This window comes from Melospiza melodia, chromosome 21 (genome assembly GCF_035770615.1).
Source record: "Melospiza melodia melodia isolate bMelMel2 chromosome 21, bMelMel2.pri, whole genome shotgun sequence".
NCBI classification, from domain to species: domain Eukaryota; kingdom Metazoa; phylum Chordata; class Aves; order Passeriformes; family Passerellidae; genus Melospiza; species Melospiza melodia.
Window position 1 is genome coordinate 7,914,025 of NC_086214.1, and position 16,988 is coordinate 7,931,012.

A 16,988-nucleotide genomic window follows, 5' to 3' on the forward strand; every position below is an offset into this window, starting at 1 on the left:
GAGCTCTTTTGGGGTCTTCAGTGAGTCCTGCTGCACATGCAGAGACACCCCAGCAGTGCCATGTTTGTGTTGGTGTGGGTTAATCCACAAATCCCCAAGGAAGGTCTGTTGTGGGTTATGCTGGATCCTCATAAATGTCTGCAGAGTTAACCAGCAAGTAACCACACCAAGCAAATTTACTTTGCTTTTAATTGTGGCTGCTTTCCCTGCCCTCTGTGAGAATTGCTTTCTTCTCTTCCACCTGCCAGAGTGCATCTGTGGCTGTGCAGTGCTCACAGGCTAACAGAAATCACAAGATTTTGTGTTTAGATCATGTGTGCTGCCATCTATATGATTTCTGCTAAAACTTTCCCAATTTACCAAAAAAAGTGGGAATTGCCATGTTGGTTGAGAAAACAAGGGTCCATCCAGCTGAGCACCACAGCTGGACACTCAGATAATCATGTGCAGGCATGGGGGACACTTCTCCCTGCTATTTTCCCTGTTTCCAACCATTTCCTGCTCAGGGGCTTTCCTGAGCTTCTACATGTCACAGCATCCACATCAGTGGCCAAACCCTCAGGCAATTTATGTGCTGCAAAACCTCTGGCTACTACCAGGGATATAAATCAAGCAGAATTAGAGTCATTGACAATAATTGGAAAAAAAATATCTGTGATTTGGAAGACATATATGAGTTTTGATCTTAATTTGGACTAAATCTCCCAGGAACATAAATTATCTGTTTGGCTGTCTCTGTTTCCTGCCATCCCTGTGGAATCTCGCTGTGCAATGGCACAGAGCAGTAAAGGATATCCCAAATCCAATTTAAGGTGAACAGAAGGGCACTTCCACAGTGGAGAGGGCTGGGATTTTGGGATGAGGAGCTTCTTTCCAGCAGGCACAGGCAGCCAGGGACAAGAATCAGCTGAAGAAAATGCAAAGATAAGATGAAGTGAGGAGGGAAGGAGCAGACAAGGGTACAGAGAAGGCTCTGGAGGAATTCTTTTAGGGGCAGTGATAAAAATTTGGGAGTCACTTTATATGAAAATGAGAAGAAAAAAACTTAAGAATCCTTAGAGAAGAGATCCAAAAGTTACAGGTGCTGGAGAAGCAGCACCTCATCTTTCAGTGTCCTGGCCAAGAAAATCAACCAGGTTCATTAGGGCAAAGAGAAACCCAAGTGTAGTGATCAATACTGGACTCATCGTCCAAAATATCCTCATGAATGCAGACTGATGCCCAGGGGAGCAGCTGTGCTAGGGAACTGTTCCCAACAGTTTGGGACCTTTGGACTAAAGATCCATTTTCCTCAGTATTCCAGATGATGACATTAAGAATCACAAGAATAATTTTCTGTGGTGGTCCAAAGTGCAAATATGTTCATTAAAGAGCTGTATCAGTGAGATCTTATGACATTAATAGGCAAAAAAATTTAATGTGATTTTCACCCAATTCCCCAAAAGAAATCTGTACAACATACTTAAAATTATTTTGGATCAAGTAGTACTAGTTGCTGCCACCATTTGAAATTTAAACTTCAAATCCACTGTGCTTCCTTTTTCAGTGCTCTATTAGTGCCCATTGAAAGAAGTTAGCATTTACACAGATCAAACCCAACTTTACAAAAACCTTCCTCAAACGAACAGATGAGAATGATTCCTCAAAACATAAAAATCCAAGAAAACTTTATTCTAACCATCTTCTTGCCAGGGTACACCCAGTTTTCCAAGCTCCCTCTCCCACTGTACACAGGTACATTTCAGCAGGAACACAAAGCACATTATCACTTGCTCCAAGGAGCTCTGTAGCCTGCAGGATCTTTGCAGAATCCAGCCCGAAGAAACGCAGCACTTTGAGAAAACAGAGCTGTCAAGCAAGATTTCCTTGGGCTTGCTGCCACACAAAATGGCAAACGAGGGACTTGATCCTGCATGGAAGACAATAGGAATTATAGGTGCTCAGCATTTGTCTTCCAGCAGAGTTAAGGTTTCTCAGTAATTCCCCAAATCAGCCGTACAGCTTTATACTTATTCAAAATTACATAGCTAAAAGCTTTGGTATGCAGCCACAGAGCTTTTATTTCAAATTGGCAATAATGTAACTTCTGTAAAAAAAAAAGACTACAATAATGTTAAAAATATCATAAAATGTTATTTATATCAGGATTCATTTGTTAGCCCATATGACAATCATTCATATTTCTTGACAGATATAAACCTCCGCTTAACACATTAGTATCATAAATATTACCAGATATAACACTGTAATTTAATACCTACCAAATGTATTTTAAAATATTACTCAATTTAAAACTTTGGATTTTAACCAGATGTGTTTCCAGAAAATGATTCAGGTCAGATGCTTTTTTCTTTTCCCTTTTCTGTGCGCGCGCGTTCAAAGCGGAGCGTTCCTATGTGATTTATTGTGCCACGACTGTGTGCCCCGAACCTAAAACAGCACCACGATACTTCATCCTTGAGGCTTACACACCTGCAGTCCAAACTAACAAGAGAAAACATCTACACGGCACGGCAGGAGCCTTTGAAATGTCTTTTTGCAGTTGCCTGGACACAGAACAGACTGGTAGAACAGGGAGGCAGCGGAGAAAGGGTGAAGACAGGAACTCCAGCCTCTTTCATCTAGAAAGGGGGGACCATGGAGAGATTAGAGGAAAGGATTTTGATTAGATCACTGGAATGTGAAATGATGCTTCCCAGGATTAAAATCCTATTTTAGAGCTACCAAACCGGTTACGGCGTTAGTCAGAATTCGGAGGCTCGCGCAGCTCCATCCCCGGCTGTCGCTCCGAGCGCCCCACACCCCGTCCCCAGAGCAGGGGGTACCCCAGCCGGGCACCCCAATCCTCTCCAGCATCATCCCAGCAAGGAGCTGCCCTCCCTCAAAGCATGGCACTTCTGGGGGAGAAGGAATTTCCTTCTCCAAGGGCAGCCCTGGGTCCAGCCCCCGGCAATCGTGGGGAGGCTCTTGGATTTCGGTCTCATTGGGCCCCCAGTTTAGATCACCACGTAGAGGTCTGACATTTTCATAACCAAATGCCATTAGTTTTATTCCCAGCACAGCCAACCAACAATCTGAAGGTCTGGAGTCGCCGGGCTGATCATTACGTGGAACCCATTAACATAAAACCCGCCATCGCAATTAGTATCTTTGTAAGCAGCAGCCTCAGCAAAAAGTGGAAATGGAGGCTGAAATGATGGTGCTCTTCCAAAGGAGGCCGGCAGCAGATTGGGAAATAATCTGTGGCAATTGCTCTGCCGCTGTCTCTGCTGCCTCTGCCGTAACTTCTCCAAAGACAGGCAGAGCCATTTCCAAGCAGTCAGCCCACGGACTTGAGCGAGCACTAAATTCACTCGGTGATCAAATACAATTTGAGAAAAAATCTACAATCGCTCACTTGGGGGGGAAGAGATATTTTCATTTTACAGATGAAGTGCAAATCAGCAAAAGTAGCTGTGTTCGGAAAAATACCGTACAGTTTATTGATTCCAGAGGGGACAGGTACAGACCGTGGGTTTGCCCATTTCCCAGTAAAAACAGGGAATGATTTCGAGGGGTGCAAGGTATCTGCAGGGTGGTTTTTTTTTTTTTTTTTTTGTTAGATGAGCCTGCTAAAATGTTCTGGGCTTTTCAGGAAGGGAACAAGGAAAATGTTCGTATTTATAGCAACATTATTGTTCAGAACAAAATAAGTTATTCCATCCTTTTAATCCCCGTTTCTATGACTATCCTGCGCGGGGCTGGGATCTGATTTTCCAACCTCCGTGCGATCCGCGTCCCCTCGGCAGCGGCCGGCGGCACCGGCCCTGGCAGGGAGCGCCTGTCCGCGCTGAAGAAATCCCGTTCCAGGCGCTCCCGGACCGCCCCGGACACCGGCAACCCGCTGCCCTCGATGCACTTTTTCATTGTTGTTTCCCCTAAACTCTCTGCACTTGGCTAATTTTAGCCCCGCGGCTCCCCGGGCGGGCTCCCCCGGCGCCGCCGCTCCGGGCACCGTTGGCCGGGCGATGCGCCGCCGTGAGCCCGCACCCCTCCCGCACCGCGCGGCTGTCCCCGCACCGCCGCGCATCCCCCGGGTCCGGCATCCCCGCGTCGCCCCGCGCTGCCCGGCCGTGCCCGCACCCCCGCGGTGCCGTGTCCCCCCGCGCCGCTGTCCCCGCGTTCCCCCGCCCCGCGCCGCTGTCCCCGCGTTCCCCCGCGCGGCGCGGCCGCGCTCCGCGCGCTTGTCCCCGCACGGCAGCGCGCTGTCCCCGCGTTCCCCCGCGCGGCGCGGCCGCGCTCCGCGCGCTTGTCCCCGCACGGCCGCGCGCTGTCCCCGCGTGTCCCGCGCGCCCTCCCCGCGGGCGCGGGGTCGCCGTGAGCGCGCGCCCGCGGCGCCCCCTCCACACCCCCCCCCCCCCCACGGGAGCGCGCGGGCTGAGTCCGTGTTCCGGGCGGGCTCCAGGCCGGGATTTGGGCGCTCCCTGCCCGCCTCCCTCCCCTTGCCCCCCCGCCCCTCCTCCCCCCTCCCGCCGGCTCCCTCCCTCTCTCCCTCCCTCCCTCCCTCCCCCTCCCTCCCGGCTCCTGAACTCCAGCCCCTCTCTCTCTATCAGCCGCTCACTCTGTCTCAATATGTCTCAAGATGGCGGCCAATGTGGGATCGATGTTTCAATATTGGAAGCGCTTTGATTTACAGCAGCTGCAGGTCAGGCTCCCCCGCTCGCCGCACCGGCCGGGCCGCGCCGCCGGACCCCCCCCTCCCTCCCTTCTCCGCCTTCCCTCGGGCCCGGCCTCCCCCTCCTCCTCCCGCTGCCGGCCCGCGCCGCCTAAAGGGAACCCCCCGCTCCGCCCGGCCGCGGCGCTCCGCTCCCTCCGCCCCCCCCGCCATCGATCACCGGCCCCATCGGAAATTGATCCTCTTTGTTCAATTCATCGATCAGCCCAAGATGGCGCCGGAGCCGCCGCTGCCGGGGCTGTCGCCGCTTCGCCCGCTCCGTCCCGGGCTGCTCTTTCCCCGCTCCGCGCTCCCCCCCGGCGGCGGGGCCGTGCGGGGCGGCGGGCGCGGCGGGACTCCGGCGGCCGCCGCTCATCCCCCGCCCGCCTCCTCCCTCTCCCTCCCCGCCGCCTGCCCCCTTCCCGCCGCCGCGTCCGCGCCGCTTTTCCTCCGCCGGGAGCCGGGGAAAGTTTACCGAGTGCTGGGACTTTGTGTGGGGGCGCCGGGCGGGCTGGCGGTGCAGGCGCGGAGCGGCGGGGGCTGGGGGCGCTGTGGTGCCGGCCGGGCGGGCGGGCGCTCCCCGCCGCCGCCGCGGGGTGCCGGCCCTCGCTCCGCTCCGCTCCGCCGGGCGCGGGGCTCCGGCCGCCGCCCTGCGACCGCCGCGGGCACCGCGCCGGGCCGCCAGGGGAGGGGACGCGGGGACACCGGCAAGGAGGGAGGGAGGGAGTGAGCGGCGGAGGGTCCCGCGGGGTGGGTGGGAAGGGGCGAGCGCCCGGTGCGCGGAGAGGGCGGCTCGGGAGGGCAGCGGCAGCGCCGGGCGCGGGGAGGGGCGCAGGGGCGTCCCGGCCGGCGGGGGGCATCGCGGCCGCATCTCCCCGCGGCGGCGGGAGGGCACGTTACATAATTCACGGGCTCTCCAGCCTCTCCTGCTGTCCAGGATCTGACAGATGAGCGGAATATTGATGCTTTACTGTGCTGGCTCGGGAGAGCCCAGGAGTGCCGTTTCCTGCGAGGGAAAGTCCTCGCAGACCGGGCTCCCTCCCCCTGCCCCGGGGGAGCGTCCCCGGGGGAATTGCGGCCCCACGGTTTAATTGAGTTGCCGGGCTACAGATAAGGCCGGGGCGGGCCGGGGGGGGTTGTCAGACGCTGTATCGGTGCTGCTCCCGCCGTGAATGGGATTGCAACACGCGTGTCTCCCAGTTGATTGGCGCAGGAAGGCGCTGCCCTGCCTCTCCGAACCCGCCGCTGCCTCCCGTTTAAATAAATTGGCTCGAAAGCCGGCGGCTGCCCACCCTGGCCCCCGCGGAGGCGGCGGTGGAGCCGGCCGGAGGCTGCGGCAGGCGGAGGGATGGTGGTGCGCTGATGCTGGGCAGAGCCGCATTCCCGCTGGAGGTGAGGGGATGGATGCTCGCAGGGGGCCGGCAGCGGGACCCGGGTCCTGCCGCCCTCCCTTCCCCTCGGCCGGGCGTGCGGGAGCGATATAATATATATTATATATATAATATTCAAAACTCCCACCCCAGCAGCCCCCGAAAGGGGAAGTGCTGCGTGGGATCTGTGCTGGGAGGCCGGTCCCTTCCGACTTTCAGGTGCATTAGGAGGTGGGGTAAAGTAGCGTTTTGTTTCAGGTTTCTCTGTCGTCTTCCAGCCCCTTTCGCGTTTTATTGTTTCTTTTAAAGGTTTTGGATTAAGGTAGACTTGGCTGAACTTTGCTAACTTGAAAGGGTTCTTAATAGTGACCCGGAATACCTACAGGAATACAGAAAATGAGATCCAGATGTAGAATTGTATAAAATAAAATGGATTAAATTAAGATGTAGTTAAACAAGGTCTGACATCTCTAATTGTGGACTTTTGCTTTTGCCTCTGTGTACGTGTGGCTGTACTTGCTTAGCATAGGAAAATAAACGCTCCGAACATTGCTGCTGTGGCGTTACATTTAACGGTGAACAAGTCTAAATATTGCCTATAAAAATAAAGCCTTTGGAAATGCTTATTGATTGAAACATATTATGCTAAAGTATCTATCATGTAAATTAAATTCTAAAATGTAATGAACACAGCCAAATGGCATTTTGATAGATTGTTCTATTCTGTTTTTAGTAAAAAATAGCTCACTTTTATCATAATTTAATTTCTGTGCATACTGTAAAACCTGTTGTGGAGTATCACTGTACAAACCTTAATCTCGTTTTTGCAGACTAAATGTGACAGTCTGACTTGAACAGCTTGTAGCTTCTCCTTTGAAGCATTCTGGTAACGCCAGCTTAGAGTTGTTTGAACAATATTCATTACCTGCTTTTGAGGACTGGTGATTATTTACCCGTGCTGCGGATTGAGGCTGTTCACCTGTTGGCAGGTTGAGCAGCACAGAGTTTGTTAACTCTGCATGCACTCCGTCTGCAGAGAGCCCTGGAGTGACCGGGGAAGGGAGAGAATACCTTCCTCCCTATGCAGAATAGTTAATTTGTTTCAAATTAGCGGCTTTTTTAATTTATTTTTTTACCCACCCATCTGCACCAAGAAGTAGTGTAATATTTACTCCCACTTGCAGATGAAGCAATGTGCTGTAAAAACTATCATTCCCAGGGAAGAAGTTCAGTCCCACAGAAGTGTCCATGCCTCCCTCCGTCCCCGTCCTTCGCTTGCGCTGACGCATTTCGAGCGTGGAATTGTAGAAAATAAAAATACTTCTGCGTACGCTCTGTTCCAGCATGAAAGCCTGGAGGATTTATGCTTAACACAATTCCACCTGAGCCCTGCAGAACTGCAGCTCGGGGTGTGAGGGCTTTGAAGCTCTGTGTGCATGAGAAAGTTGTGAGGAGCTGGGACTGGGCAGTCCCGGAGCGCTGGCACCCGCCTGCTCCCAACTTCCTCTTCCACCTTCTCTTAGGAGGAGATGTTTAACTGTTGATGAGCTTCGACCTGCCTTGTAATATTAAGCAGCAGGTTTCTCCAGATTGTATCAATATTAATTAAAAACAGAGCCAGGAACACTTTAGGGTCTGACTTTTTAAATTATTTATTTCCTTTCGCTAAATAACCCCTTGTTTATAAGGAAAGATGTTTCAAGTGTTGGAGACAGGATTAAATAATTCACAACTTGGATTAAAGAACAAAAAGGTCTGTTCACAGATGGAATATGAGATGCAAAAATGGCAGCTTCCTACAGGTATCAAACGGAGTTTTTCACTGGAGACTGTACCTGCGAGGCACACAGCTGAACATTAACCCTTTTCTGCAGTAAGGGTTGGCATGATCCTAAAGAAACTGGGATAGGCATGGCATTGCTGCCTCAGTGTGCTGTGTGGTGGTAAATTGACCCGTGTTTGATGGGGAGGGAGTTGCAGTGCTCAGAGAAAGCAGCCCCTTGCAAGCAGTGAGTACTGTGGCAGTAAAAGCAGGTGAAATCACTGGAGGAATGCTGCTGCCCTCCAGTTAGAGCTGCACGTCCTGTCTGGGAGCAGCTGTGTGATTGGAATCGGATCAGCAGCGTGAAGGTAACCTGCTGTTCCATGGTCCTGGTTTGTTGGTAGTTTTTGGTGTCCCCATCACCTTCACTAAAAACAACCTTTTGCTGGGGAACAGGAAAGGGAGCGTTGTGTTCCCGTGGGCACAGCACGCAGCTCTCCTTGACAGCTTGCTGAATATTTCTGAATATGGGTGTATATATCAGTATCAGAGGAGGCAGCTGGTCTCTCTGACCAGCAGGAGTAAGTCTTGCTTGAGCCACAGCTCTGAGGACAAATGGAAGAAGTTAATACCCTTTGAAAACTTGAACTATCTGTAGTTATTTTGACAATAAACACAAGTTCTCAAAATGTCATTGTAGCTTTTTAGGACAGGCTCACATTCTGGTAAAAAGTACAGTTTCTTATTGCTTTTGAGCAGAATGACACAACTTGTTACCATCAAGCTGAGGAGTGAAAATCTAAAGGCAAATCTTGCTAATGTGTTTGTTTTTAAAAATCTCATCCTGGTATTGCATCATATATGATTAAAGTAAGGATAGAATATTAGTTCTGTGCAGGCTGTGACTAATTGCTTAGGGTAAACCATTGATCTTAAAAAATCTGCAACAAAATTTGGAAAACTAAGTTGTAATTCAGCTTTTAAATACTGAAGTGCTTCTGTTACTGAATTAGAAACAGGTGGAGTTGTTGGCATTGTTTAGTTGGGTCTGATGGTACCAGAGCACAAGCTGATGTATGAAGGAGTTTGTTGCTTCATCAGAAGTGGAATCAGTGATCAGGTCGGAGTCTTTAATTTGTGCAGGTTGTTGTAGAATTGTTTCTGTGCCAAAAGCAGTCAGGGGTTCTCTCTTTATAGCGGTAGCTGAATGTGCATGTGGAGAAAAGCCTCCAGCTGCTGTAGCCACGTTTCTGCTCCCTTTAGCTGCTCAGAGAGGAGAGGTGAAAGCAGCTGGGTGTTCCTGCAGGAAGGGAGGGATGGCAGAGCCAGGGCACTGCTGCCAAGATGCTCTGAGAGCAATCACAGCAGGAAAGCTTTGGCAGCTTGTGGTGCTCAGGGTGATGTCCCTGGACACCCACCGCACGTGACGTACCAGAAGAAAGGCCCTTGATGTACTTCTGGCACGAGAACTTGTCTTTCAGAGGATTCCTTGAGTTCTGTTCCTTGGGAATAAATCTCTGAGAGCTTTTCTATGCCTTGTTCCATTCCTGCAATGAAATAATGCCCATCAGAAATGTGGCAGAGTCACTGCCTGCTTCGGTCACTCTGCTCCAGTGCCAAGTTTGTGGTTAACTGGATGATGTATTGGTAAGTGCAGTAGGGAGGGTTTGGGATATGGTGATGCTTGGGAGTTTTCTGAAGAAAAATCACATTGGTTGGCTGTATGTAACAATGCAAAATAAGTAATGGGTGAAACATTTTCTAGAGAAGAAATTACATGCGGTCTGAAATTCCAGCGAACAGTTATTCTTTATTTGCAAGCTGATTTGTAATGCAAAAAGTGGATGTAGAAAAATGCATAATCCAGAGTTTCAGTTTGATCACACTGAGGCTGAGAATAAAGGCAGTTTATTTATTGGGTAGAGAACAGACACATATGTGGATTATTGGTATTTTTTGAGGCACCAGGCAGGCAGTGTGCACTTGTAAGCCTTTCTAGGTAAGCAGGGTGATAAGTTCCCATCTTGTGTATTCAGGTTTTTCCTGCACCTGTGCTTGGTTCTTTCCCATATCCTTTCTAGGAAGGCCTTGAAAATAAAATGTTTTCTGTATTGGGAATATAGTGACAGTATTTGTCTCTGCTGGAATGGGGGAGTGAGGAGAAAGATTTGAGGATGAGAGGGGAAAAGCTGAAATGAAATTGTTCACAGAAGACAAGGAATGTTGGATAAAGAGACTTGTACTGGAGTGCTCACACATGATGGTGAATGTACTAGGAAAGATGGGAGAAGCTTGAACCTCACAGTCAGAAATAGTGCCCTTAAATTAGTGAACATAAGATAAATCCTACTCATTTTGTGACATATGTTCTCAGCTTGTTTTTGTTGTCTCTGGTTTGACAAGGCAAATCAGTGATTTCTGCCTTCATTGGCAGTTATAATGAAGAAAATACAGGCTATTGCACTGGTTGGGTTGTGCAGAACGTGGAATGCAGACAGATTGTTGGATGTTAAGTTTTTATAAAAGATTAAACACAGTTGGGTGTCGGTTGTTGGATGTAACAAAGGTCTCCACTCCTGTCCAACAGTAATTTGGATTTCCAGGAAAGCACTAGGCAGTGAGGAATTTGCAGTAGATCCACCACTGTACCCTGGTTGTGCTTCTGTTCTGTCTCTAGGAAGACTCTGCAGTTCTTACTGTTACTTGCACCTCCTGTGACTTCGCAGAGTTAAACATTTACCCTGAGTAAAGATAATTTTGGTACGAAGGTGTTAAAGCCGGGAGGTGCCCTGCAGCTCCTGTGTGTGTTACAGCAGGCAGGGGTTTGCAGCTGGAGCCTGTCTCACTAATTCTAACAGCTTTTTGCCTCCCTGACAATTCACTTGCCCCCTTGTCTTGCAATAATTTGATTTCTTTGTCGGCAGTTGGGGCAATAAGGAAGTTTCTGTGGGGGCTGGAGCTGTGCTGGGGAGCAGGGAGGGCAGCTGGGGTGCTGCTCATCCTCCTCCTCCTCATGCACCCCAGTGATCTGCTCTGGGAAGACAGAGGTGAAGATTACTCATTTTTGAAAGGCTCAAAAGCAGATGCACAGAAGTATTTTAAGCTGCTGTGTGTAGATGCTTTGAATTCCCCCATATCTTTGTGTCTCTGGTTGTGAGCACTTTGAGGCACGTACGGATGTAGGCCATGGCTGTCTCGGAGGCTTTTCACAGGAGTTCATACATCAGAGCTGAGCAGATCCTGTGGTTCTGCTCTTTTGTGTGGAAATGTACCTTAGTGAATGAGCAAGCCTGGAGACTGCAGCATCTGGAGTGCCAGCACAAGCTTTCTGTGAATGATAGGATAAAATATGGCTAAATGGCTGCACAAATCCCATGGGAACCTGACCATTCCTCTTGCTGAATGCAGTGATTTTGTGTAGGTGAATGCAGTGATTTTGCGTAGGTGAATCCGGGGATTTTGTATAGGTGAGCCCAGGTGTGCACTGCGGATGGAAATTCAGGTGACACCAAGCCATGGTTCTGATTCCTGGAAATATTTTATCCCATCCCTCGAGCTGTGGAGGTGGGATGGTCCAGCACTGCTGCTCTGTCACGTCACCGTGGGATTGCTTTTATGGGCTTGGGGAGGGTGTGTGCAGGACACTTCTGACACATTGCAGAGGTCTTTCCTTGCTGAGAAATGTTGGTTTCTGTCTGTGGCTCACGTGTGATTAGCTGAGGGCAGCAATGTTAGAGGGAAGTAAGAATTAAAACAAGTGGTGTGGGGGAAGTGACACTGCTTAAAGGAGTGGAGGGGTAGAGGGAAGTGGTGAAGAAAGGAAGGAGGTAAGGAGTGAACACAAACTTAGGACTTGGAAATGAAACTCCTTGCAGTACAGTTGGGAGAAGAGAGCTTATTTTAGCCTTTATATAAATATTGGGCAGTGCACTGGGCACTGTGGTGGGTCTCCCAACAAATGGCTGGCTGTACTGTTACCACCACACCCACCTCACCTGCCCTTGCTCACCTTAGATCACCTGGGCTTTGCTCCAGGCTGTCCTTGTGGGAGCACCCTGGGAAAATCTGTCCGTGAGATGCTGAGGTGATGGTGTGACTGAAGAGTGCACTGGCAGGTTTTAGTGTTGCCCTGTGACAATCAAGGGTTTGGGTTTCCTGGTAGCTTTCTATCCACCTGCATTATATTTTCAGGTATTATGAATAGAAGCATTCTCATTGTTCTTACTGTAAAATAAAGGAGGTGGTAAAAAACCCAGAGAATTTCATAGCTTTTGCCTTTTTTTAATTTTTTTTTTTTAATGGAGACTCAGACTAGGTATATCTTAGATGGCAAAAGCTTGTGTGTTTTGAGTGGAAATGCCCTGGTTTATTCCTGTAGAAACAAAACTGCAAAGCCAGAAGAGTGTTGCAGATGATGAGATGCAGTGGAAGTTTGATGGGTTAACTCTTGCTCCTTCTGCTCTCAGTATCTCTGGTAGGTGTTTGTGGTTTCACGGTGTTGCTGAACCAATATTCTAGAGAAAATGAAAGATTTCTCTTAGCAAGGCTGAGCTGAAGCTGGTGTGTATCAAAAACGTCTGTGTGTCAGTGTCACTTTGGGCAGTGTGCTGACACCCAGAGCCTTGAACTGCTTCAGGTTCAGCGTGAGCACAGTCAGGAGGTGGCAGTGGCTCTCAGATGAGCTGGGAGCTGCAGTCCCAGGAGCTGCCCCAAGCCCTGAGCACCTCCCTTGCCTGCACTGCTTTGCTTCTCCATCTGGGAAACACTGATAGTGCCCCCAGCCCCTCTGACATACCAGATTGTGACTTTGCAATTACTGTTGGGTTTTGCTGCTACTTAATTCTGTTTTGTGGATAAACAAGACTCAGTGGTTACATTTTCTGCACCTTTGTTCTCAATATTTTAAATGTGCTGATTTGTAGGTGCTTTTCAGGCTGTTGCTGAAAACAGTTTCTACAGAAATGAATGTGAAAAAAGTGTTGCTTGTCCTAAAAGAATATTGAGAATGATTGGTACTAAATCACTGGAAAAATTGTTTCATGCCCTTGGTTATGAAGTTATAATCTAGAGTTACTCATACATAGACACACTCTTACTTTAAAACCTTACTTTAAAACCTCCCTGTTGTTTGGTGTAATGTACAATTTATCAAGTTTCCCTTCAGATTTCTCTGTATATTGAAGGCTGTTTAAAATTTACATTATAGGCAGCCAGCTATATGAACGTTGAATTAAAAATTCAGCAGTTTGTGGTTGCATCATTTCAAGCTTCAGCCCAAGGTTTGAAACAGCTCCCTGTTCAGCAGGACGGGCCAGGGGCAGGGAGGATCCTCCATCCCAAGCCACACTCTGGTGGTTTTAAGGGCAGTAAGGTGGTTTTAAGGACAGTAAGTTTTAAGGGCAGTAACTGGGAGCCTTTGAGCCCCCTGGATGGCCAAAGAGAAGAGAGAGAGGAGATGTGCAGAGCAGTTCTTATGTGATGTGCTGCACCTGTACTTGAAGGCTGAAATTCATAACTCACCAAACACATGGCATAGGGTAGCTTGAAACCATTTCTTTCAACTTTTCTCTTTTATCCAAATTACCCAGGCTCTGTAGTGTACCAGCAGCCTGCTTGGGCTGTCAGTGACATTGATTTTTGCTTTATCTTTGCTTTATCTGTGCTGCTTGTGCCATCAGGAATATCCATCTCCTGCTCGTGTCCTGCTCCATGCTGGGGCTGTGCTCCTGGCCCCTGAGCTTGGCAAAGGTGGATAAACTTTATTCCTGTTTAGCACAACATTGCTGCATGTGCTGAAGTTTTAGCTCATGTGTAGTCAGAGTTTCTGGCTGAGCTTGGCTGAAGGAGCTGCCCCTTTCTGCCCAGCCCAGGGTTAAGTTGAGAGCAAAGATGAATCTCTCCATCCCAGTCCAGCAGCCTCTCATCTCTGCCTTTATCTCATGTTTCTAATCAATTCCATTCAGTTTCTTGTTATTTCGTTGATGTGACACACAAATGTTGTCACAGTAGCTCAATAAAATTTATACTTGTGTCTTGTCTGTAATTATTTTTCATTTTATTTTTATTGGGTGTTTACACGTTTTATTGCATGTTCATGTCAAAGTAAATTTGTATCATGTTGTCACTTAAAGATGTTTGTTTCATTTTCATCCATAAATAAAATGTATCCTTTGTCTAGGATCTGAAACACGAGAATGTTAATTTTGTCAGTGAACTACATATCTGTTTTTCTGCTGCAGATCTGTGTGTGTTAATATTGATAAAACTCAGCTTTGGTTTGGTATGTCTGGTATGAGCATAGCTGCTGTTCTGATATTAATTGTGGGGATGGGATAATATTAAACATTTAAAAACAAGGAGCCAGTAGTCTTGCAATTGATTTTCTGTGGAAAGACTTTTGTGCTGAGCTGTTTATACAATTGTAACCTCAGTTTCTTTTAGGTGAGTGCAAGTGTTTCATGGATTTAAAGAATACAGTTGAGTGCACTGGTTTCTCCTCCCTTCCCTTCTTCCAGCTCTGCCCTGCCTCTTTCAGGAGCTCGAGTTTTCTTTTGCTTACAGGTTTCTGCACATTTTCTTTGGCATGGAGAGTTGCTTTCAAAATTCTTGGGATGCTGGAAAAGGGCAGCTTGCTCTTATTGTGTCCTCTGCTCATCTCTCTGCCTCTGTTCACTACACATTTGTACATAAATGTGTACTCCTGATTACCACTTGAAACTCAGAATATCTCTTTTTCATTCCTCCCAAAAGTGAGTGGATACTTGTGGCCCTGTAGGGGTGAGCTCAGAGGGTGCTGTGCTCTTGCTTCCCAAGATGAAGCAGACAGTAAGGAGGGAAGAATTGTTCTATAAGAATTTATTCTGTAGTTTGTAAGAATTTTATTTTTGTACTTTCCTGGTCCTGCCAGACTCTGGGTGCCATCAGTGTTACTGACAGTCCTTCACCCCTGCAGGACTGAGGATTAATTCCCTAGTTTAGGTCAGGATTTGAATCAAATTAAACTGTTTAACTAAACCATGCTATCAGTTTTATGTCCAATGGTTTGCTGTTTCCATGCTCATGAGGTGGTTTCACGTTTTCTTTTAAGAGCAAGGAGAGTTTTGGTCAGTCCCAGGGCTGGAAAGTTTTATTGTATAAGCTGAGTTCTTCTGTACAATGTGTGTTACACATTTTTTCTCTTTGTGAGGCCTTTGCTGTGCTCCAGGCCATCAGCCAGTGAGACCAGAACTGAGTGGGATTTTTTTCTTGGAGTGATGTGTTAAAGACAGCACAAATTATTAAAACATCACACACACTGTGCTGTGATCAGCTTGGTTTAAATGATAAATTAAAATCTGTTAGCATCTGAGATGTTCTGGCATATCCTGAGAATAGTTAGTTCTTTAATATGCCAAGCTAAGTAAAACTTGATTAGTGTCACTATCTGGGATTTTCTGTCCTGTAAATAGAACTTGAAGTCTAAAATTGGAACTGTGAAAACCTACTTAAACTGGGATTATAAGAAGAATTTAATAGTTCAGATTGATTTCAGGATCTTAGAAAATGGTCACTGTGCTCCAGAGCTGTCGTACGTGCCATCTTCTTAAAAATAAACTTCACTGCAAGGGCTGCAGAGTTACCCTGGGCCTGCAGCACTCTGTGCTTGGCCATGCAGCACAGGCTGCTGGGGTGGGAAGGGGCTCTCTGTGCTTGGCTGCTCCTCTGTGCCAAAGGTTGTTGTGTCTGCAGCTCCTGGTTTGCACTCTGGTAGCTGCCAGGATGCTGCCTGGTGAAAGGTGATGGCAGGAATTGGGCTTAGAGGCTTTCTCCTGCCAGTGTGAAAGCTCCTGATGCCAGGAGATGATGGCTCTGTGTGCTACTTTTCATTTTTTGGGTGCATTTTGGTTTTGTGCATGAGGTGGATGGGATGGGAGCTGGTGAGGCAGTGGGAATTCCTGGTGTGGGAGAGCACAGCCCCTGCTGCTGGGCTGGGATCCAGTGCTCCTGCCTTGCTTCCAGGGATGTCATGGCAAACTGCAGTCACACTTCGTAGTGTTTTGTGCCCTATTTATTTGCTGTAATCATTTTACCAACCAGTTGTGAAGTTAATTTCAATGGTAAGAAATATTCATTCCATATCTAGCTGCCTTTTTATTTTTTTTTAAGTTGTTGGTTGGCAGCAGCCCCTTTGTACAGTGTCTTGATTGTCAGCTCTTCATTATAAATTTACTTTCTAAATGCTGACTTAAGGCCTGACGCTTTGTTTGTTTAACTGTCAGTTACACTACTTGGGAGACCTAATAAAAGCCTCTCAGATCTTCCTATTGAATTAGGCCACCCTTTACCACCCCAGTGACTGAAGTAAAACAACTGCAAGAGTCTCTTTTCCTGTCTATCCCATTTTTGCTGGAACTCTGCTTCGGGTGTCTTCTGATCCTGTCCTCACTGTGACAGTCGTTCTCTGCTGAAAGGTCACTGTAGTGTTTTAATTGGATTTTTCAGCTGCAAGGAATATAAAAATATAAGTTTATTAATAGAGTGGCTTTGATCTTGAAGGATTCCAAAACATTTGCTGCATTGCACTTACAGGAATGGTTTAGTTTTACTGCTCGTTCAGGGATAATCAATTTTGTCGTGGAGCATGGAAAGCTGGATGTTCTTCCTGGGAGGTCTGGGGGAAATCTGGGAAGGCAGAATGTTGTTCCCCAAGTGGAATTTCCCCAGGATACAGAATCAAATAGTGACTCTGTCAGAGATGCCAAAGGATCTTTCATAAGTTGTTTTGGTTTTGTTTTTTTCATCTGAGATCTTTGAAAAAGGTCACGGGCAAGAGACAATTAGAGAAACACTTAAGTGACCTTGTTAGTGTATTTTTGTGGAATTATTGTGCTTTACAGCTATTGCTGCTTTACCCAGATGGTTATTGCTGGTTTCCATCTGTTCATTAAGGAAAAGTAAAGACAGAAAACAGCAGATTTAGCTGGGTTTTTGACCAGAACTTTCAGGTTTTATTTCTTCTTTGACCACGTCAGGTTAATGTGTTGGGTGAGCGCGCTGCGGTTTCAAGGCAAAGAGATTAAAGTGGGAGCTTGTCTGCTCAATATGGGTCATGACAGCAGCTTCCTGTGTTTTGGGCACCCTTTTCTTTGAGCAGTCCTCAGGTATGAAGTGTGATCTCACCCTG

At 47.9% G+C, this 16,988-nt stretch overlaps 1 protein-coding gene and 1 long non-coding RNA gene across 3 annotated transcripts in view; one reads left to right on the forward strand and one right to left on the reverse strand.

Moving 5' to 3' along the window:
- Window positions 1-1,650: 1,650 nt before the first annotated feature.
- Window positions 1,651-5,229, reverse strand: LOC134427862 (uncharacterized). Of its 2 annotated transcripts, none has more exons than XR_010030248.1 (3): window positions 5,169-5,229; window positions 2,473-2,621; window positions 1,651-1,909 (listed from the first exon to the last, which is right to left on the reverse strand). It is a non-coding gene; the product is annotated as an uncharacterized LOC134427862 (long non-coding RNA). The 2 variants fall into 2 exon arrangements; XR_010030249.1 differs by lacking the exon at window positions 5,169-5,229 and adding an exon at window positions 4,601-4,718.
- The window catches only part of CUX1 (cut like homeobox 1), a 242,336-nt gene continuing 229,891 nt past the window's right edge, over window positions 4,544-16,988 (forward strand). The window contains 1 exon segment of the mRNA XM_063173997.1: window positions 4,544-4,684. Coding sequence (XP_063030067.1) covers window positions 4,622-4,684 — 63 coding nt within the window. The 5' untranslated portion in view covers window positions 4,544-4,621.